The sequence below is a fragment of the Dendrobates tinctorius genome, unplaced genomic scaffold (genome assembly GCF_039654945.1).
Source record: "Dendrobates tinctorius isolate UK_male_01 unplaced genomic scaffold, ASM3965494v1 ptg000007l, whole genome shotgun sequence".
Classification (NCBI taxonomy): Eukaryota; Metazoa; Chordata; class Amphibia; order Anura; family Dendrobatidae; genus Dendrobates; species Dendrobates tinctorius.
The window spans coordinates 24,282,734-24,305,793 of record NW_027361675.1 but is presented as its reverse complement, the minus strand read 5'-3'; the positions used below and the strand labels follow the sequence as shown (position 1 = coordinate 24,305,793).

Below are 23,060 nucleotides of genomic sequence, written 5' to 3'. Positions count from 1 at the left end.
GCAGTTTAGATTTCCCCTTTTCTTGCTTTAGGCTTATTTAGTTCTCCGGCTGTGACGAGGCGTCTAGGATCATCATAGGTATGCTCCACGGCTACTGCTAGTTGTGTGGCTAGGATCAGGGGTCTGCAATCCGCTTAGTTACCAACCTCTCTGGTTTTCTGTGGCTTAGCTTGTTTTTCCTCCTCGGTGACTCAATCATAACAGTCGCGTCCTCAGAGCCCTTGATGTGCCTAAATAATGGACCTCCCCACAACTGACACCATTTTGGAAACTAGACCCCATTTTGGAACTAGATGTATATTAAGCACCTTGAACCCACAGGTGCTTCACAGAAGTTTAGAACATAGAGCAGTGGGGAATAAAAAAAGCTCACATTTTTCCCACAAAAATCTTTAGCTCCAAATTTTGTATTTTCACAAGGGTAACTGGAGAAAACAGACCCCAAAATTTGTTGTGGAAATTCTCCTGAGTTTACGGTTTTCCCATACATTGTCAAAAACTACTTGAGGCACAGTGCAAAGCTCATAAGGGAAGAAACATCATATTATAGCGCAGATCTTGCTGCACTTGTTTGAGGGTGCCATGTTACATTGGCAGAGTCCCTGAGCTGTCAACACAGCAGAACCCCCCATAAGTGACCCCATTTCACTTTTATATCATTGGGCAGTGAAGATAAAATAATTTACACTTTTACCACCAAGATTGTGTGTTAGCCCCAAGTATTACATTTTCATACTAAGAAATTGATAAACATGCCATCAAAATTTGTCCCACAACTATTACTGAACGTGGCAATATCCCATATGTGGCTATACAGTACTACTTTGCCATACGGCAAGACTCGGGAGGTACGGAACACTATTTGCCTCCTGGAATGCAGATTTTCCTACTCAAAAAAATAAAGGGAACACTTAAACAAACAGAATATAACTCCAAGTAAATCAAACTTTTGTGAAATCAAACTGTCCGCTTAGGAAGCAACACTGATTGACAATCAATTTCACATGCTGTTGTGCAAATGGAATAGATAACAGATGGAAATTATTGGCAATTATCAAGACACACTCAATAAAGGAGTGGTTCTGCAGGTGGGGACCACAGACCACATCTCAGTACCAATGATTTCTGGCTGATGTTTTGGTCACTTTTGAATGTTGGTTGTGCTTTCACACTTGTGGTAGCATGAGACGGACTCTACAACCCACACAAGTGGCTCAGGTAGTGCAGCTCATCCAGGATGGCACATCAATGCGAGCTGTGGCAAGGTTTGCTGTCTGTCAGTGTCCAGAGGCTGGAGGCGCTACCAGGAGAAAGGCCAGTACACCAGATGTGGAGGGGGCTGTAGGAGGGCAACAACCCAGCAGCAGGACCATTACCTCCGCCTTTGTGCAAGAAGGAACAGGAGGAGCACTGCCAGAGCCCTGCAAAATGACCTCCAGCAGGCCACAAATGTGCATGTGTCTGCACAAACGGTTAGAAAACGACTCCATGAGGATGGTGTGAGTGCCAGACATCCACAGATGGGTGTGCTCACAGCCCAACACCGTGCAGGACGCTTGGCATTTGCCACAAAACACCAGGATTGGCAAATTCGCCAATGGTGCCCTGTGCTCTTCACAGTTGAAAGCAGGTTCACACAGAGCACATGTGACAGACGTGACAGAGTCTGGAGACGCCATGGAGAGTGATCTGCTGCCTGCAACATCCTTCAGCATGACCGGTTTGGCAGTGGGTCAGTAATGGTGTGGGGTGGCATTTCTTTGTCGGTAGTCTGACTGCCATTAAGTACAGAGATGAGATCCTCAGACCCCTTGTGAGATCACATGCTGGTGCGGTTGGCCTTGGGTTCCTCCTAATGCAGGACAATGCCAGACCTCATGTGGCTTGAGAGTGTCAGCAGTTCCTGCAAGATGAAGGCATTGAAGCTATGGACTGGCCCGCCCATTCCCCAGACCTGAATCCGATTGAGCACATCTGGGACATCATGTCTAGCTCCATCCACCAACGTCACATTGCACCAGACTGTCCAGGAGTAGGCGGATGCTTTAGTCCAGGTCTGGGGGGTGATCCCTCAGGAGACCATCCGTCGCCTCATCAGGAGCATGCCCAGGCGTTGTACAGTAGGGAGGTCATACAGGCACGTGGAGGCCACACACCATACTGAGCCTCATTTTGACTTGTTTTAAGGACATTACATTCCACTTTACTTTTATGTGTGAGTCCTAATCCAGGTCTCCATTGGTTAATAAATTTGATTTCCATTTATGATTTTTGTGTGATTTTGTTCTCAGCAAATTCAACTTTGTACAGAACAAAGTATTCAATGAGAATATTTCATTCATTCAGATCTAGGATGTTTTATTTGCGTGTTCCCTTTATATTTTTGAGCACTGTAGTTTGCGGATCCCATATAAAGAGCCCCTAAGTGATAGAAAAGCAGAATCTTCCCTCAAGTGATCCTATTTTGGAAATTATAACCCTTGGGAATTTAGCTACAGCTGTAATGACGATTTTGACTCCATGGGTGTTTTCCAGAAACAGGCAGCAATGGATGTTGCTAAGTGAAAATTGCAAACTGCCATTGTAGTGACCAGTACGCTGTAGTCACCAGTACATTATGTCCAGCTCTTGCTTCTGGAAACACGCACCCAAAAAGTAGGTGGGTTCTCATCCCTACAGAAATGCCAAACATGTGGGCACTCAATGTGGTTTAGGCACACTGTGGCTCAGAAGGAGGCATTTGGATTTGGGAGCAGAGAATTTGCTAAATTTCTTTTGGGGGGGGCTAGGTGCCATTTTTTCTTTTCCAGAACTTTTGTTCTACCAGTAACATGGAAGCCCCCTATATTTCTGCTACCAGATGACAGACCCTGAGTGAACGCTTGCTTTTTTGTTGATTGAGTTGAAGCTTTTATTAGGAACATTTGACATAACATTTGGGATCACATTTATCCGGAGCTCTACGCTGAGAACTTGCATTGGGGTTTCCAAGTAAATCTCCGAGTGACATGACAGATGAAACCCCCAAGGGATCCATTCACTACAATGAGGCAGTAGAGGTACTCTGGACTCCATCTGGCTTTTGTTCAGCTGTGTCCTTTTCAGAAGTGCACAAAACTGTGGCCGATGGCACGTTCATGCAATCCTAAAAAGACAGACACTGCCAGATCACAGGTCCTATGCCATCCACTGTGCCTCCATCTGCCTCATTATAGGGAATCTTCCACCGGGGATTCTGTCTGAATCACGTACTTCAGAGATTTACACAGAAACTCCATTGTAAGCACTCATGGTAGAGCGCAGAATAGATGTGCATTGAGCCTTACTGCAATCTATGGGAGGCAGAATGAAAAAAAATCAACAGCATGTGAAGAATTAGTTTTATTTATTTTTTACACTGTTCCTTGTGCAGCATAAGTGATTAGGCTACTTTCACACTTCCGGCTTTCTAAATCCGGTGCCCTGCGGCGAAAATTTCCAAAACCGGATCCGGCAATAAGTCGCCGCATCAGTTTTTTTCCCCATTGAGTTACATTGGTGCTGCATAGACACGCGGCACATCCGGCTTTTGCTGGATACGGCAAATAGTGACGGTGCGGCGTCTGGAAAAAAACGTGCCATGTAACGTTTTCTTCCTGTGCCGGATCGCTTTTTTAAACAGCGCATGCCCGGAAGATTGTCTCTGCCATGAATATTAACCCTGAAAGTGGCGAAAAATCTCTCTCTCTCTCTCCCAGGGTCCTATTACTTTAAATTTCAGACATTGGTAACAAAACGGATCCGTCAAAAAAAAGGATCCGATGCATCCGGTTTTTCTCAAACAGAAACGGATCTGTTTTTTTTCATCTTTGCCGGATTTCAACTGACGTCGAAAAACTGAAGTGTGAAAGCAGCCTTAGTCTTCAGGTTGGTGCGATTATAGTGATACCAGATTTATATCGGGTTTTTATGTTTGGCTGCTGTCACACACTAAAAGACGCTTTTTATTGCGAAAACTAGTTTTCGCATCACCATATTTTGAGAGCTAGAATTCTTCCAGATTTCAGCCGACAGGGTCATGTTATGGTTTATTTTTTGCGGGATAAGCTGACGTTTTTATTGGTACTATTTTCGGGCACATGACATTTTTTTGATCTTTCTATTCCGATGTTCAGGAGACAGAGTGAACAAAAAACAGCAATTCAGGAATTGCTTTTTTTTTTTTAATACCATTCCACGTGTGGTAAAATTGGTAAGGCAGCTTGATTCTTAGGGTCAGTATGAGTACAGCGATGCCCAATTTATATTTTTTTAATGTTTTGGCGCTTTTACACAAAATTTTATAGAAAAAATTATTTTTGCATCGCTTTATTCTGAGAGCTATAAAACTTTATATTTCTGCTGATGGAGCTGTGTGGTGGCTTGTTTTTTCCGGACAAGATGCTGTTTTCAGAGGTACAATTTTTATTTACATTCGTTCTTTTGATCATGTTTTATTGCACTTTTTGTTCAGCGGTATGATGATAAAGCATCCTTTTTTGCCTAGTTTATTTTTTTACGGTGTTCACGGAAAGGGTTAACTAGTGGGACAGTTTTATAGAGCGGGTCGTTACAGACGCGATAATACCAGATATGTGCACTTTTATTGTTTTATTTACATAAATATTTTTCCAAAAAATTTGTTTATTTTTTCTCTATTTGGGGATTTATTACACTTTAATTTTTATTTCACTTTTTTACATTGTCCCATCCCAGTCTGATACATAGTACCACATCTGAATCTGACTGGCAAGGAAGGAGGTTTACAATCCATCTTCCCTGCAGGACCCCGAAGGACCCCGCAGCCAGGGGGCCTCCATGGAGACCATCAGGATAAACGATCGCATCGCATTGTCCTGATTGAAGCGTGCAGGGAACTGATTCATCAGAGGGGGTTAAAAGCCCTTGATCGGTGCTAGCACTGATAGTGGGTATTGCTGTAGGGTGTCAGCTCTCACACAGAGCTGACACCCGCACATAGTCGTGAGCCCACGTGATCGTGCGCCGTACAAATACTGCTGTTGCGGAAACACAGCATTGGCAGAGCAGTATATGTATGGTGCATGGTGGGAAGGAGTTATGCTACAAACAAAATACATTTTAATTAAATAGATCTTAGAATAAAATTAAGTTCTAGAATTGGATGATCTTGTCCTTCCTCCTCGGTATGATCCTGCCCAGGAGCTGTGGTATGATCCTGCCATGTTCCTGCATGGTCACAAGGCCATTACACAGTACACAGCAGGGATACATGTATAAGATTATCTCAGCACACAAACATTTTATTTAAACACATCCAATTGTGGAAATTATTATTTTCCAAGATATATTCAGTAAAATGTTCTTTAAAATCAACTTTGTTCATGGGAAAACTCCTTTAAGTGCTCTGGGAAAGTCAAAACAATTGCCATATTTGCATAGAAATGATAACAATGATGCAGAAGGGGGGGTAACAGGTTGCATAATTGAAGGTGTGAGTAGCATTTTTTGTAGAGCAACATGACCATATAAAAAAAGTTTGGGTATGAGGATGATTCTGACAGATTTAAAATGAAAGTGTAATCCAAGAGTGATTACTAAAACGGTGTAGAGGCAGTCTAATCGTTAAGTGAAAGTAAGCTATAAATAATACCCAACTTGTGATAACTAGAAGAACTTGTAATACAATGCAAATTTGCACAAAAATCTAGGTCAATGTTAACTGCTGAGCCTGCCAAGATAGAAAATCTGAAGGCAGTTTGCCATTAGCTAATATAGCACATGCCTGAAACTACACAATGTAAGTCAACGGACAAGAATTGATTTTGTATTTTCAGAGAGTTTTACCTATGTCATTTCTATTACACTGGGAAGCAGATAAAATCCTCACAGATATACTATGGACAAGCTATTTTATACCATTAATTTCCATAGCGCTTTACAGACATTCATCATTGCTGTCCCCTATGGGGCTCTCAATCTACATTCCCCATCAGTATGCATTTGGTGTGTGGGTGGAAACCAGAGTATCTGGAGGAAACTCATGCAAACACAGGGAGAATATACAGAAGCCTATACTGGAAGAATTCAGCCAAGCCTAATACTACCAATGGCAGGCATTTAGGCCAGATTCAATAAGACTGGCGTTTTGTACGCCAGTGTTAATGAGGGGCGTGCAGCAGTAAGATGCTCCAATTTCACTAAGAGGTGCCACATTCTTAATGAATTTGGCACATATCAGTAGCATGCTTCCTCCAAGCGCCTCACCAGAAATGTTTCTCCAATCATGGACTGGAGTAGTGTTTCCTAAACTCCAGTTCTCACGGCCCCCCACCAAATAAAGTTTTCAGGATATTCTTAGTATTGCATAAGTGATGAAATTATTATTAAGGGATCAGAAATCACCACTGGTTTTCCCTCCAGGCTAAGGAAATCCTGAAAACAAGATCTGTTGGGGGGCTGTAAGGACTGGAGATTGGGAAACACTAAACTTCTGCAACATTACTGGCGTAAGAAAAGGGTTTTTGAAGAATTTGACAGGCCAGATCTTGGCTCGTCTCAAGCTCTGCTAATTTCGGTGGAGCTGCTCGAAACTGAAGTGAAAACACCAAAAGCCACATCATACTTAGACAAAATTGTTGCACAATGTGAAGTTGCCCATTTTCAACTTGCATCACACCAGTTTTGTAGTGTGCTAAAGATTAAATATTGTACAGCATTTTTAGCACTAGACCTTCGTTTATATTTTTCTTTAATATCGCATTCTTTATTGCACAGCAATAATATGAATAATTTCCATGTAATTAGGAGATATTTAAGTTCACCTTTGCATACTATTGTTGTGTGTGTGCAGCAGACCTGGATGTCTCCATGGGAACAGACTACAAACATCCTTGTGTTGTCTGATCTACCAGCCATACTCCATCCAGGAGGACAGACTGAAGTGGCCTCTGATTTGCCGCAGGGATCACATGATGTAACAGTGTCACACAACCACCGGGAAAGCTAGTGCCGAAACCACGGGAACGGCGCTGGAACTAGAGGGGAGTATAAGTGGTATTATTTCACTAGGGGTAAATATATGGATTGAGAAGGGGTTGTCTGAGTAGTGGACAACCCCTTTAACACACAAATAGCCATAAGGTTACTCAGTTTATAACCTGTTACTATATGGTTTCATAGGCCTGTACAGGAGCTGTGTGCATACAATCATAAAAGTTTTACTGTATTAAAGATAAATTGCTAACTTGACAAATTTTTGATGCAGTGGACATTATAAAATGCCATTGCAGTTCACAAGGACAATCTGCTTTTATTCAATGTGTTTTATAATATGGTCGGACATATTACTTACACACACTTTATATAATTCGTGGCATTATTAGTCCATAAATAAATAGCATTGTTTTGGCATCTTCAATATCTTTTTGATGTGTAAGTCCTCTGTGTATAGTCTGAAATGCAGTCTTTCTGCAGTTTTTCATCTTGTGAAGGATGATTGAAGTCAGACATTTTATAGTTACTAAAGTCTGTACTTAATGAATCCAAGCCACCGTCCAAGTCTGTGAAACATTGGTTACTAGATTCTCCATCTGAGTTGTCCATATCGTCAATACTGCCCCTTATACATAATGTATCCAAGGGAATATTTGCCAAGGAATTATGGTCCAGTATGGAGACACTGTCTATGTGCTCGCTCACCGACATGGATGTAGAGGAAAACATTTGACCATCTGCTGAGACAGTTCTTTGGATTTTTTTGGTTTGGTCATTCGTGTCTTTCGATGCCATGCCTGTAACTGATCCTGATGTATTTGGGAAGGTACAGCTAGATGAAGATTTATCACTGCTGGAGTTGGATCCCAAGTCTTTAGAAGAGAAGTACTCCTTACTGTCCAAACCTGAATTTTGCATAGTGGGTCGCTCCATGTAGCCTTGGCCAGCGATCGGGTAAATGTTTACTCCATCATCATGTTTATTAGGAATCAGAAATGTGGTTGATGTGTCCTGTTCTGTTATATCATAAATATTAAGAGAATAAAAGTGCTCTGAGCACTGTTTAGGCAAACACGGGTTTTTCTGCCCATATTTGCCATCTGAGAAATCCTTGAAAGAAAACAAAAAAAATTCATTAGTGTACAATATTAATATTCTAATGAAAAAATATATTCAAATCTAACATTCTTAGGGCTCAAGCAAATATTTTGGTTTTAGTAAGTGAATGACTTATTCTGAGAATCTTGGCAGATATATCTTATTCTGTAAGTGAGAACTACTGTATAAGACCCAAATGTCAAAATGGCTATTTGGTGCAGATACAGCACTCAAATGAAATAGCTATAGGTTTTAAGTGTGCCAAAATGAGGTAATATGCAAATACCAAAAATGCATATTTCACACGTCAGTGGAGTTCTTCTAATATGGTAGGAGCTACAAGGACAGAAGCATGCCACCCAAAGAGGCAACGAAACAGAACAAAAATAGTAACAAATACAAGTCTATGGGAGGAAATGGTATTTAAACTGGCATGGAGATTCTTTGGGAATCTCTACCACGGACCACATCAAGCCTCATAGGTGCTAGCGAAAACAAAACATTTGTTCTTGCATATTGTAACCGCTAATTTTTGTGTGGTATGAACTTATTTTTCCTTTTTGCAACCACATTTAAATGAACATTAAACCAATTAGTTTTATCCACACAATTCTATATTTAACTTCCTTTCCACCGTCATAAAAGCATTACTTTTTCTAACAATAAGAAAAGGCAATGTTAGATTAATGTAATTAAGAAAATTCCCTACAAAACCAAAATTATAATTTTCTTTTTTTCTGAGTACTGTTCTATAGTTTGTTGTGCTTTGTATAATGTAAAGGTGTGTTTTCATCTGTGCAGTGATTGAGGAGGTATCCTACATTGTGTGCAGAATTATTAGGCACGTAGATATTTTGGCAAGATCATTTGTATTCAGATTTTCCAACTCCAATCTGTATAAACTTGAATGCTTATTGGATGAAGCAGATCACGTGAGGTGTATTTGTGTAATAGGGTAGGGGAAGACCTAAGGATACAACACCCTTTATCAAGGTGTACAGTATTATTAGGCAGCTTGTTTTCCTCGGACAAACTGGGCCAAAAAAAGATTTAACAGACTCTGAAAAGTCTTGATATTGGTGTGTGATCATCGAACCATCAAAAGCTGTTGGAAACACTCAACAGGGTTAAAAAGCCAAAAAAAAAAAACACAATAGCTGCCAAACATCTGAGAAGGCTCAAACATGGTATGACTAGAAACCTATTATCCTCCAGTGCTGTCATATTCCAGAACTGCAACCTCTCTGGCGTGCCCAGAAGTACAAGGTATTCAATGGTCAGAGACATGGCCAAGGTAAAGATGGCAGAAACCCGACCACTACTGAACAAAACACAGAAGTTAAAAGTTAAGACTGAGCAAAGAAATAACTAGGCAAGAAGTGAAGAACTTTGATGCCTGGAACGGGCCATTGTCCTGCTTAAAAAATGCACTTTCTCCTGCACCACTGCTTGAACAAGGGGTCTTCTAAAAACTGTCCATAGGTTTAAGAGTATATTTTGATTTAACCCCTTTACCCCCAAGGGTGGTTTGCACATTTTTGACCGGGCCAATTTTTACAATTCTGACCACTGTCCCTTTATGAGGTCATAACTCTGGAAAGCTTCCATGGATCCCAGTGATTCGGACATTGTTTTTCTCGTGACATATTGTACTACATGTTAGCAGTAAAATGTCTTTGATATAACCTGCGTTTATTTGTGAAAAAAATGGAAATTTGGCGAAAATTTTGAAAATGTTGCAATTTTTCAACTTTGAATTTTTATGCCCTTAAATAACAGAGATATGGCACTCAAAAAACTTAAGTAACATTTCCCACATGTTTACTTTACATCACCACAATTTTGGAACCAAAATTTTTTTTTGTAGGAAGTTATAAGGGTTAAAATTGACCAGTGATTTCTCATTCCTACAACACTTTTTTTTTTAGGGATCACATCACATTTGAAGTCATTTTGAGGGGTCTATATGATAGAAAATACCCAAAAGTGACACCATTCCAAAAGCTGCACCCCTCAAGGTGCTCAAAACCAGGGCTGTGGAGTCGTGCAGTCGGTGCTCATTTTGGTGGAGTCGGAGTTTGTATAAAATGGACCGACTCCAACTCCTAAAATATATAATAAATTGGGTACAGTAATTCAATGCAGGATGTGCTTAATATTTTTTCATAGGAATTTGGGAAAGTTATGAAATGTCCTATAAATGACTGTTATATTCCTGATCTAAGGCTACATTCACACACAGCGTTTTACCTGTGTTTTTTGAGGATACGTTTTTCAGCTGCACAAGCCGATCAGCTTTTTAAAAAACTGCATCACCTGAAAGGTTTTTGAGCTCATAGCTAATGTTTTCAATAGCAAAAGCAGATTAGAAATCTGCTCTATCCATTGATCCATATCTGTCTATCCATATCGTATCTGTACCAAAAAGAATGAAAACCGGATAGTACACAGACTAACACTTTTTTAGCACCAGTCAGGTACACCTCATAGCTGCCCAAAAGGACGCCCAGGACAGGTATTGCTAGTCTTCAGTAACACATCAACATCAATTGATAGTTGGAATAAATAGAATGCATTCATCACCACCACATCTTCTTAAGGTGCAGGCTTTATTTTCAAGTGTAGGGGTGTGCAGTATGAGGTTCTGCAGCAGCTGAGGTGTGCAGTATGAGGTTCTGCGGAACAGTATGAGGTTCTGTCCCCCCCAGGTTTGATCCTGGCTACGCCCATGGTGTGAATGTAGCCTGAGGATTTAGGCTTTGTCTTAGCTGAGATAAGCCATAGTGTGTGTGTGTGTATATATATATATATATATATATATATATATACATATACATATATATACACACACACACACACACACACAGACCGTACAGACCAAAAGTTTGGACACACCTCATTCAAAGAGTTTTCTTTATTTTCATTACTATGAAAATTGTAGATTCACTCTGAAGTCATCAAGACTCTGAATTAACACATGAGGAATTATATTATTAACAAAAAAGTGTGAAACAACTGAAAATACTGTGTCTTATATTCTAGGTTCTTCAAAGTAGCCACCTTTTGCTTGATTACTGCTTTGCACACTCTTGGCATTCTCTTGATGAGCTTCAAGAGGTAGTCACCGGAAATGGTTTTCACTGCACAGGTGTGCCCTGTCAGGTTTAATAAGTGGGATCTCTTGCCTTATAAATGGGGTTGGGATCATCAGTTGTGTTGTGCAGAAGTCTGGTGGATACACAGCTGATAGTCCTACTGAATAGACTGTTAGAATTTGTATTATGGCAAGAAAAAAGCAGCTAAGTAAAGAAAAACGAGTGTCCATCATTATTTTAAGTAATAAAGGTCAGTCAGTCCGAAAAATTGGGAAAACTTTGAAAGTGTCCCGAAGTGCAGTGGCAAAATCCATCAAGAGCTACAAAGAAACTGGCTCACATGAGGACCGGCCCAGGAAAGGAAGACAAAGAGTCACCTCTGCTGCGGAGGATAAGTTCATCCTAGTCACCAGCCTCAGAAATCACAGGTTAACAGCTCAGATTAGAGACCAGGTCAATGCACAGAGTTCTAGCAGCAGACACATCTCTACAACAACTGTTAAGAGGAGACTTTGTGCAGCAGGCCTTCATGGTATAATAGCTGCTAGGACACCACTGCTAAGTACAGGCAACAAGCAGAAGAGACTTGTTTGGGCTAAAGAACACAAGGAATGGACATTAGACCAGTGGAAATCTGTGCTTTGGTCTGATGAATCCAAATTTGAGATCTTTGGTTCCAACCACCATGTCTTTGTGCGACGCAGAAAAGGTGAACGGATGGACTCTACATGCCTGGTTCCCACCGTGAAGCATGGAGAAGGAGGTGTGATGGTGCTTTGCTGGTGACACTGTTGGGGATTTATTCAAAATTGAAGGCATACTGAACCAGCATGGCTACCACAGCATCTTGCAGCGGCATGCTATTCCATCCGGTTTGTGTTTAGTTAGACCATCATTTATTTTTCAACAGGACAATGACCCCAAACACACCTCCAGGCTGTGTAAGGGCTATTTGACCAAGAAGGAGAGTGATGGGGTGCTACGCCAGATGACCTGGCCTCCACAGTCACCAGACCTGAACCCTATCGAGATGGTTTGGAGTGAGCTGGACCGCAGAGTGAAGGCAAAAGGGCCAACAAGTGCTAAGCATCTCTGGGAACTCCTTCAAGACTGTTGGAAGACCATTTCTGGTGATTACCTCTTGAAGCTCATCAAGAGAATGCCAAGAGTGTGCAAAGCAGTAAACAAAGCAAAAGGTGACTTCTTTGAAGAACCTAGAATATAAGACATTTTCAGTTGTTTCACACTTTTTTGTTAATTATATAATTCCACATGTGCTAATTCATAGTTTTGATGCATTCAGAATAAATCTACAATTTTCATAGTCATGAAATAAAAGAAAAAACTCTTTGAATGAGGTGTGTCCAAACTTTTGGTCTGTACTGTATATATGTAATCGATATTACATAGTGTATTACATATTTACAATTTATTACAGTTTGTGTTCTAAAGTTGTATTCCAATAAATATATATTCTGTTCTATCTAAATATCTTGATTATTGGATCATAAAAATGATTAAGTGTCTGATGTTCACATTGTACTACAATAAATTTTTCACTTAAATATAAGCAATATGTGTGGGAGTCGGAGTCGGTGTAAGGGAAATTGAGGAGTCGGAGTCGCAGGTTTGGCTTACCGACTCCACAGCCCTCTTCAAAACCACATTCAAGAAGTTTATTAACCCTTCAGGTGCTTCACAGGAATTTTTTGAATGTTTAAAAAAATGGACATTTAACTTTTTTCACAAAAAAATTACTTCAGGTCCAATTTTGTTTATATTACGAAGGGTAACACGAGAAACTGGACTGCAAAAGTTCTTGTGCAATTTGTCCTGAGTACGCTGACACTTGATATGTGGGGGGGGGGACGGGACAACTGTTTCGGCGAATGGCAGAGCTCAGAAGGGAAGGAGCGCTATTTGACTTTTTCAACGCAAAATTGGCTGGAATTGAGATCGGATGCCATGTCAAGTTTGGAGAGCCCCTGATGTGCCTAAACAGTGGAAACCCCCCAATTCTAACTCCAACCCTAACCCCAACCCGAAAATGGAAATAAACACTCTTTTTTAATGTTATTTTTCCCTAAGGGGGTGATAAAGGGGGTTTGATTTACTATTTATAGCGGGTTTTTATGTTTCGCAGCTGTCACATGTTAAAAGACGCTTTTTATTGTAAAAATAGCTTTTGCATCACCACATTTTGAGCGCTATAATTCTTCGATATTTTGACCCACAGAATCATGTGAAGTCTTATTTTTTGTGGGACGAGTTGATGTTTTTATTGGTACCATTTCAGGGCACGTGACCTTTTTGATCGCTTTTTATTTCGATTTTTGGGACGCAGAATGAACAAAAACCAGCATTTCATGAATTTCTTTGGGGGGGCGTTTACACCGTTCCACGTGTGGTAAAATTGATAAAGCGGTTTTATTCTTCGGGTCAGTATGATTACAGAGATACCTCATTTATATTTATTTTATGTTTTGGCACTTTTATACAATAAAATCTATTTTATATAAAAAAATTATTTTTGCATCGTTTTATTCTGCGAGCTATAACTTTTTTTTGCTGATGACGCTGTATGTTGGCTCGTTTTTTTGCGAGACAAGATGACGTTTTCAGCGGTACCATGTTTATTTATATATGACTTTTTGATCACGTGTTATTGCACTTTTTGTTCGGCAGTATGATAAAGCACTGTTTTTTGCCTTTTTTTTTTTTTTTTTGAAGGGGTTCACTAAAGGGGTTAACTAGTGGGACAGTTTTATAGGGCGGGTCGTTACGGACGTGGCGATACTAAATGTGTATTTTTATTGTTTTTTTCTCCAAAAAAGAATTAGGGAATTTTTTTAAAAATTTATTTAGGAATTTTTTTTATAAATTATTTTTACACGATTTTTTTTCAATTTACAGTGATGTCCCACAGTGGGACAATGTAATATAGTGTCAGATCGCTGATCTGACACTGCAGTGCACGGTGTCAGATCAGCGATCTGACAGGCACTGCAGAGGCTTTCTCAGCAGGCACTGAGAAAGCCGCCTCCCTGCAGGACCCCGCAGCCATATTGTATCCGGGGGCCTACAGGGAGGAGGCCCTCGGAGCAACGCGAGCACATCGCGTTGCTCCGAGGGTTTTAGGGAAGCACGCAGGGAGTCCCCTCCCTGCGAGATTCTTCCCTAATCCCCTGGTACACTGTGATCATATTTGATCGCAGTGTGCCGAGGGTTAATGTGCCGTACTATTCCGTTCTTGGGAATTAAGTCCCAGGGCACAAGGACGGGATAGTATGTGACATGTCAGAAAGGAGTTCATTTTTAAATAAAAGACCATAGAAGGCATAGAAGGTAATGCACTTCCACTTAGACGCCAGCAAGTTAGAAGTCTGTACCCATTACTCATCAAGGATAGGTCCATCCATCTTGTCCGTCAAGTGCCACACTCCTCATCAGTCCATAAAACCTTTGAAAAATCTGTCTGCAGATATTTATTGGCCCTGTCTTGACATTCCAACTTTTATATTTTATTCAGGGGTGGTCAGGTTTCAGCCTCCCACACGTTGGCCACGTCTCTGAGCACTGAACACCTTGTATTTCTGGGCATTTCATGGAGGTTTTCAGTTCTGGAATATGACTGCACTGGAAAATAATAAGTTCCTGGTCGCTTCACATTTGATTCTGCTAAAATCTTTGATGTTTAAGGTTTGTCTTGTTTTTTCTCAACAAGTTTTTTGTGACCCTGTTGACGATTTGCAACAAAACTTTTGATAGGGCAGCACGGTGGATAGCACTGCAGCCTTGCAGCGCTGGGTTCCTGAGTTCAAATACAACCAAGGACAACATCTGCAAGGAGTTTGTATGTTCTCCCCATGTTTGTGTGGGTTTCCAACGGGTTCTCTGGTTTCCTCCCACACTCCAAAGACATACTGATAGGGAAAATTAGATTGTGAGCACCATTGGGGACAGTGCGACTAATATCTGTAAAGCACTGTGGAATTAAAGGCGCTATATAAGAGAGTAAAATAAAATCAATAGTTCTGTGATCATGTCCCAATATCTTATAAATTTCAAGAGTGCTGCATCTTCTTTAGACTTGTAACAATCTGACTTTTCAGAGTCAGTTAAATCTTTTTTTTTTTTTTTTTTTTTCCTGAGCAACACAAGCTGCTTAATAATTCTGGACACCTTGATAAAAGGGTGTTAATATTCTTAGGCCACACTTTTCTCATTACACATCCCATGATCTGCTTCATCCAATAACTATTCAAGTTAACACATTCTGGAACTGGAAAATATGTATAAAAATTATGATATAGCCAAAATACTCACTTGCAAAAATTAAACACACAGTGTATTTAGAGATATTGCCCCCGGCCCATACAAATTAACATGGTCGCTCAGTTAAAGTACTCCAGTTTTCTCCCATTCTCCAAAAGATGTACAGTATCTAATGTGTATGGGTAGTTTAAAGTTTTGTCTGCACTTCATGCCCTTTTATTTTATTTGTTTTTAAAAGGTGAGGCCACATTTACACGTTCAGTATTTGAGTTTTGTACCTCAGTATTTGTAAGTCAAAACTAGGAATGGAACAGTCAGAGAAAAAAGTATAATAGAAACAGGTCAACAATTCTGTATTTTTCACCTACTCCTGATTTTAACTTAAAATACTGATGCAAAATACTGAGTGCAACCCGCAGAAAAAAAAACAAAACAAAAAAAAACTACTATTGATTTATCTATGCGACGTCAGAAACTGATAAGAGCGTGCCTAAAAATAATGGGGAACAGAGCAAATTTACAAACTTTTCATTCTATTGTTGTAGGTTTCAGCAAAATAATCAGCTCTCAGACATTGTAGAAGAATTAATTGGTTTACTTAGGACATTGCATAAGTGTGTGGAGGTGGACTAGTTGCCATATCCCCCCCTTTAATAGATCAATGCTATTGTGGTATAGAATATGTAGGATGTAAATAATGTTTTGTCCCTGATATGTTATCTCATGACAACTAGTGTTACCGTATTTTTCTTTTGGCCTGCAGCACTAACCCACAGCCAAATGATGACACTATCTTGCTTTGCACTCTTGTACAGAAAGTTCTGCCCAGAAACAGATAACAGGGACAGTTATGTGAGGGTTAACTGAAGGGGCGACCAATAGTGGGTAGAATTAAAGGAAGAAGAGAGTCCAGGATTAGCTAGACATAGGAAGCTGTGTAGAGAAGGGTTTTGTCCAGCTCAGTACACGGTAGAGGGACACAGCTCCAAGGGAGGTCCTCATTAATGGATCACATGCAGCTATTTGTGTGCAGGGTTCACAGCATAACATATCGACCCATGTGTCCCTACATCAGGAAGATGGAGTTTTATCTGATTTGCTCTGTTCGTGTATCATCCACAGACGTTGTAATATGTACTGCCTGTTGCCTAGTGTACCTAAGTGTGTTGCCAAATAAAAACAAGGCACTCTTTACGAACATGTCTGGTGTCCTTGTCTTGAAGTCTAATGGACCTTGTGAAGAGTGCAACGAGACTGGCCTGAAGGTGAAGGTACCAACAGCAACACTGCCAGCATACGCACACATCCAGAACTCACGTTTTGTCTGTAACAAGCTGGAGTGTCGGACTCATTACACTTGCCTACGACTACCACCCTGGGCACAGTTATTACACGCACAACAAGGAGGATTTACGGAAGTCATCATACAATACAGGCTAGAGAGGAATTACATGCACTTAAAGGGAATCTGACAGTATGATCAACCCTCCTAAGCCTTCTACACTTGTGCTCAGAAGTTTACATACCCTGGCAAAATTTTTGCTTTCTTGGCCTTTTTTTCAGAGACTATGAATGATGATAACACCAAAACATTTTCTTCATTCATGGTTAGTGGTTGGGTGAAGACATTTATTGTCAAACTACTGTGTTTTCTCTTTTTAAAATCATGATGACAAACCAAAACATCCAAATGACACTGATCAACAGTTCAGATACTCTAGTGATTTTGGCTTGATAACATGCACAGAAGCTGACACAAATGGGACTGAATGGCTAATAAAGGTAACATCTTCACCTGCGGCCTGTCAGTGTGTGCGCGTAAAAGCTTAGTGAGTTTTTGAGATCCAGACAGACTCTTGCATCTTTCATCTAGCCACTGACATTTCTGGATTGTGAGTCATGGGGATAGCAAAAGAATTGTCAATGGATCTACGGGAAAAGGTAGTTGAGCTGTATAAAACATGAAAGGGATACAAAAAGATATCCAAGGAATTGATAATGCCAGTCAGCAGTGTTCAAACTGTGATTGACAAATGGAAAATCAGGGTCTCTGGAAAAACAAAACCACGGTCAGGTAGACCAACAAAAAAAATTCATCCACAACTGCCAGGAAAATTGTTTGGGATGCAAAGAAAAACCCACAAATAACATCAGCTGAAATACTCGTCTCTCTAAAATCTAGCGATGTGGCTGTTTCAAAATGCACTATAAGGAGACACTTGAAGAAAAATGGGCTGCATGGTTGAGTTGCCAAAAGAAAAGGCATTATTGTGCAAAAGTCACAAAGTATCTCGCCTACAATATTCAAAACAGCACAGAGACAAGCCTCAAAACTTCTGGAACAAGGTAATTTGGAGTGATGAGACCAAAATTGAACTTTTTGCCCACAACCATAAACGTTACATTTAGAGATATGTCAACAAAACCTATGATGAAAGGAACACCATTTCTACTGTAAAGCACGGAGGTGGATTGCTGATGCTTTGGGCATGTGTGAGCTACTCAGGCACAGGAAACTTGGAGAAAGTTGAAGGAAAGAGGAATACAGCCCGTTATCAAATGCTGGAGGCAAATTTGCAATCATCAGCCCGGAAGCTGGGCATGAGACGTACTTGGATGTTCCAACATGACAACGATCCAAAACACAAGGCCAAGTCGACCTGTCATTGGCTACAGCAGAACAAAGTGAAGGTTCTGGAGTGACCATCTCATTCTCCTCACCTCAATATCATTGAGCCACTCAAATAAATGGCTTCACCCAACCACTAACCATGAGTGGAGAAAAAGTTTTGGTGTTATTCATATTCTCTGAATAAAGGGTAAGAAAGCAAAAATTCTGCAGGGGTATGTAAATTTTTGAGCACAACTGTATATGGGCAGAAGCAGAATAAATTGATACCTTGATATCTGCGATCTGATGTTTCATTTCAGAGAAATAATATGTAAATGAGTTGTTCAGGTCTATGGGCTGGACACTGATCTGCATGACAATCTGCCTCAGGTGCTTATTTTAAACATAAGGGGAAATTACAAGTGTGATGTGTAATGGCCGCTTTCTGCTCTCCTCATCACACTGCAAAGCTGTGTGTGATTATAAGGCCGGGGTCACACTTGCGAGTGCAATGTGAGAAACTCACGCGAGTCTCTTGCCTGATTACCCGGCACTGCCGCCGGCGGTTCGGACCGGAGCGTTCAGCTGCATAGAAAAACATGCAGTCGCACACTCCGGTCCCGAGTGCCAGCGAGTTTCTTGCATTGCACTCACAAATGTGACCCCGGCCTAACTGATATCTGCTGGATCCTCTCAAGGCTTTAGCTTCCATCTCACAGATTCTCATGCAGATCAGTCTCTGCCCAATATCCCTTAAAAGCTCATTTACATATAAGAAAAAACAGGATTTTGGTTGCTTACCGTAAAATCTGTTTCTCAGTCTTCATTGGGGGACACAGGAACCGTGGGTGTGTGCTGGTGTCACTAGGAGGTTGACACTATGCATGAAAAAAATGTTAACTCCGCCTCCACAATATACACCCCTCCGACCGGCTGTAGGACAATCCGTTAGTGAAAAAGCAGTAGGAGGAGACATTATCATGTAATTCATCATATATTCATTACACGTAATAAAATAATGGGAGGGCGCTGTAAGGAACCAAAATCCTGTTTTCTCTTTCGTATCATTGGGGGACACCGGAACCGTGGGACGTCCAAAAGCAGTCCCTGGGGTAGGAAAAGACAGAAACTTCCTTCAGGTCAGAGAACTCACCACTGCCGCCTGCAAGATTCTTCTGCCTAGGCTGGTGTCCGCTGAAGCATAGGTATGGACCTTATAGAACCTTGAAAAGGTATGCATGGACGACCATGTGGCAGCTTTGCACAACTGCATGGCTGATGCCCTGTTGGGTACCGCCCAGGAGGCGCCCACCGCCCAGGTTGAATGGGCCTTGACCCCAGCAGGGGACACCCTGTCCTTTACCCGGTAGGCTTCCAGAATTGCCATTCTGATCCAGCAGGCAATTGTTGCCTTAGAGGCCGGAAGGCCTCTTCTCACCCCATTGGGGATAACAGAGCGAGTACCCCTTCCTGAAAGGAGTGGTCCTGGCTAGATAGATCCTTATCGCCCTGACCAGGTCTAGCTTATTCAAAGAACGCTCCAGAGGATGGGTTGGAGCGGGACAAAATGACGGAAGGATTATATCCTCGTTCAGGTGGAAGGCCGATACCACCTTGGGAAGAAAGTTAGGAGGAGGCCGCAAAACAACCTTGTCCTAGTGCATAATTAGGAATGGAGGACGACAGGACAATGCCGCTAGTTCTGAAACCCGCCTAATCGAGGTGATGGCTACGAGAAATACCACCTTCCAGGACAACAAAGACATGGGAGCTTCCTGTAGGGGTTCAAAAGGTGAACCTGTCAAGGCTTCCAAGACCAAGTTAAGATCCCATGGAGCCACAGGGGATCTGTAAGTAGGGGCCGCATGTGCCACTCCTTGCAGAAAGGTCTTAACCTGTAAGCGGGAGGCCAAATTCTTTTGAAAAAGAATAGAGAGAGCAGATACCTGGCTTTTCAAGGAACTTGGGGCCAGACCGCCATCTAACCCTGCCTGGAGAAAAGCTAGGACAGATGGCAGGGAACAGGGCATAGGTGTGACGTGATTAGACTCACACCAGCCAAAATAGGCCTTCCAGGCTCAGTAATAGACCCTGGAAAAGGAAGGCTTCCTAGCCTGGATCATTGTATTAATGACTCGGTCCGAAAAACCCGCTGCTCTCAGTAATGTGGTTTCAACGGCCATGCTGTCAAATTGAGCAACCGAGAATTCGGGTGGTAAATCGGCCCCGAGCCAGGAGATCTGGTCTGTCGGGGAGTCTCCAGGGGGTGCCTGTGAGAAGATTGATAATTTCTGCGAACCAGACCCTCATGGGCCAGTACGGGGCAACCAATATGACCGGCACCCCTTCCAATTTGATCTTTAGCAGCCTGGGCAGGAGAGAAAGGGGAGGGAACAGGTAAGGGAGTCTGAACTGTGTCCAGGGAATGACCAGCGCGTCGACCCTTATTGCTATAGGATCGCGGTATCTTGAGGCAAACTGTTGGACCCTTCTCTTCTGCCGCGATGCCAGGAGGTCCACATTTGGAGTCCCCCATAGCTGGCATATCTGACGGAACACTTCCTAGTGTAAGGACCATTCCCCTGCCGCGAGCCCCTCCCGACTGAGGAAGTCGGCGGCCGTGTTGTCTGTGCCGGGAATGTAAACTGCCGGAATTGCGGTTTCTGCCCAGTTGAAGATTCTGGATACCTCAGCCAGTGCCCGGGGACTTCTTGTTCCCCCTTGGTGATTGATGTATGCCACCGCCGTGGCGTTGTCCATTTGAATCCAGACTAGCTGGTTGTTGAGGTATCTTTCCCAATATAGAAGTGCTAGAAAGACTGCCCTCAGTTCTAGAATGTTGATTGATAGTTTGGATTCTTGCCTCGACCATTGTCCCTGGACAGTCAGGTGGCGGAATACCGCACCCCAGCCCAGGAGACTGGCATCTGTAGTTACTACCTGCCAGTGGACAGGGGGAAAAGGCCGTCCCAGATGAACAAGGGGGAGGTCAGCCACCTCTTGATGGACTCCCTGGTCTGAATGGAGGGGAGGAAGGGGCGATCCAGCGAAGAGATGGACCTGTCCCACTGAAGGAGGATATTCCTCTGCAGTATCCTGGTACCACAAAAACATTATAAAAAAGGAATATACCATAATATTAAAGTGAACATGTATTCCCATAAAATTTAATTTTAATCAATTGAAGGTAAAAAACACCTATGCCCGTGAATGAATAATCAAAAATATTTTATAAGCCCTGTTAAAGGCTACAATAAACTATCTGTAAGAGTTTACTCTTACATTGCATTCTGTGTATACTAAGGTTTTTCCCTTCCTTCATATCTTTTCTATCTGGCATTGTTTTCCCACCTGTGAAACTAGGGTGAGGTAGGGGAGACAGGGTCAGACGACTTTTGAGTGGGGGCGCCAAATAACCGTATCTATTAGGGTGCCAACCTCCACGGCAAGGAAGGGTACAGATAGTTTATTGTAGCCTTTAACAGGGCTTATAAAATATTTTTGATTATTCATTTACGGGCATAGGTGTTTTTTACCTTCAATTGATTAAAATTAAATTTTATGGGAATACATGTTCACTTTAACTTTCTGCAGTATCCTGGAATGGAACAGGGCAAAGGGTATTGCCTCTGAAGCTGCCACCATTTTTCCCAGGTCTCTCATGGCAGCACAAAAGGATAGAAGCCGGAATTTCAACAGAGAGCAAATTCCCTGCTGGAGGGTAATCCACTTTCTTTCTGGGAGAAAGACCCTTGAGCGGCGGGTGTCGATTACCATTCCTAAGAATTCTAGGCGTTGTGTTGGCGTTAGGTGGGATTTCTTCCTGTTTATGATCCAACCAAACCGGGAGAGCGTGATTTTCCTGGGCCGGAGCGAAGGAGGGCGCCTTGACGAGAATATCGTCGAGATATGGTACCAATATTATGCCTCTGATCCTTAATATAGCTACCATCGCTGCCAAAATCTTTGTAAAAATTCTGGGGGCTGTTGCCAGCCCAAATGGCAGGGCCACAAACTGGAAATGCTGCTTTTGGACAGCAAAACGCAGAAACCTCTGATGCCCCTGAAAAATGGGGATGTGTTGGTAGGCGTCCCGGATATCTATGGAACATAGGAATTCCTGATCCTCCATAGACGTAATTACCGACCGAATCGATTCCATCCTGAAATGGCGTAAACGGACCCATCTGTTTAGCCTTTTGAGGTCCTGTATGGGGCGAACGGAGCCATCCTTTTTTGGTATCAAACACAGGTTTGAGTAAAAGCCGGTAAAATGTTCCTGCTCGGGAACAGGGACGATTACTACTGCATTGAGGAGAGAGTCGATTGCCGCAAAAAACCCTAGAACCATAGCAGCGTCTTTTGGTGGCTGCGATAGAAAGAAGCGATCTCGCGGAAGCGCGTTGAAATCTATCTTGCATCCTGTTGATATTGCCTCCTTTACCCAGATATCCTCCACTGAATTCTGCCAGACATCGCTGAAGAGGAGAAGGCGCTTCCTAGTCTGGGAGAGGTACTGGGAAGGGAGTTGGACTCCCTGCTGGTGTCAGGCTGAAGTGGCTCTGCCCGGCCCTGACCTGGTAGCTCTGCTGTTGGAACTGCGGGAATGCCATGACGGGGTGGCCCAAAATGATACCTTCCTCCTATCTCTCGGTGCTTGCGACCTCTGCAGGCTCTGAGCATAAGTGCCTGTCACTGGGGTACGGCGAAAGGGCTGAGCCCTACGTTTGAAAACATATCGACAAGGTTTGGCCTGAGGGAGAAGGGAGCTTGTACCCACCGTTGCATCCTTAATGATTTGATCTTACATTGACCCAAAGAGCCGGGTGCCCTGAAACGGCAGATTGGTCAGTGATTTCTTTGAGGACAAATCATACTACCAAGCCTTTAGCCAGACGGCTACCATGTTACTGGATGCTTGAGCTGCGCAAGATGCAGCATCCAGGGCTGCTGATACCATATATCTCCCGGCATGAGAGATTTGATCT

At 42.2% G+C, this 23,060-nt stretch overlaps 1 protein-coding gene across 1 annotated transcript in view; it reads right to left on the bottom strand.

Annotated features, from left to right (window-relative positions):
- Positions 1-5,274: 5,274 nt before the first annotated feature.
- Positions 5,275-23,060, bottom strand: part of IFNLR1 (interferon lambda receptor 1) — a 111,472-nt gene continuing 93,686 nt past the window's right edge. The window contains exon 7 of the mRNA XM_073572640.1: positions 5,275-8,103. Coding sequence (XP_073428741.1) covers positions 7,414-8,103 — 690 coding nt within the window. The 3' untranslated portion in view covers positions 5,275-7,413. The remainder of the gene's footprint in view (positions 8,104-23,060) is intronic.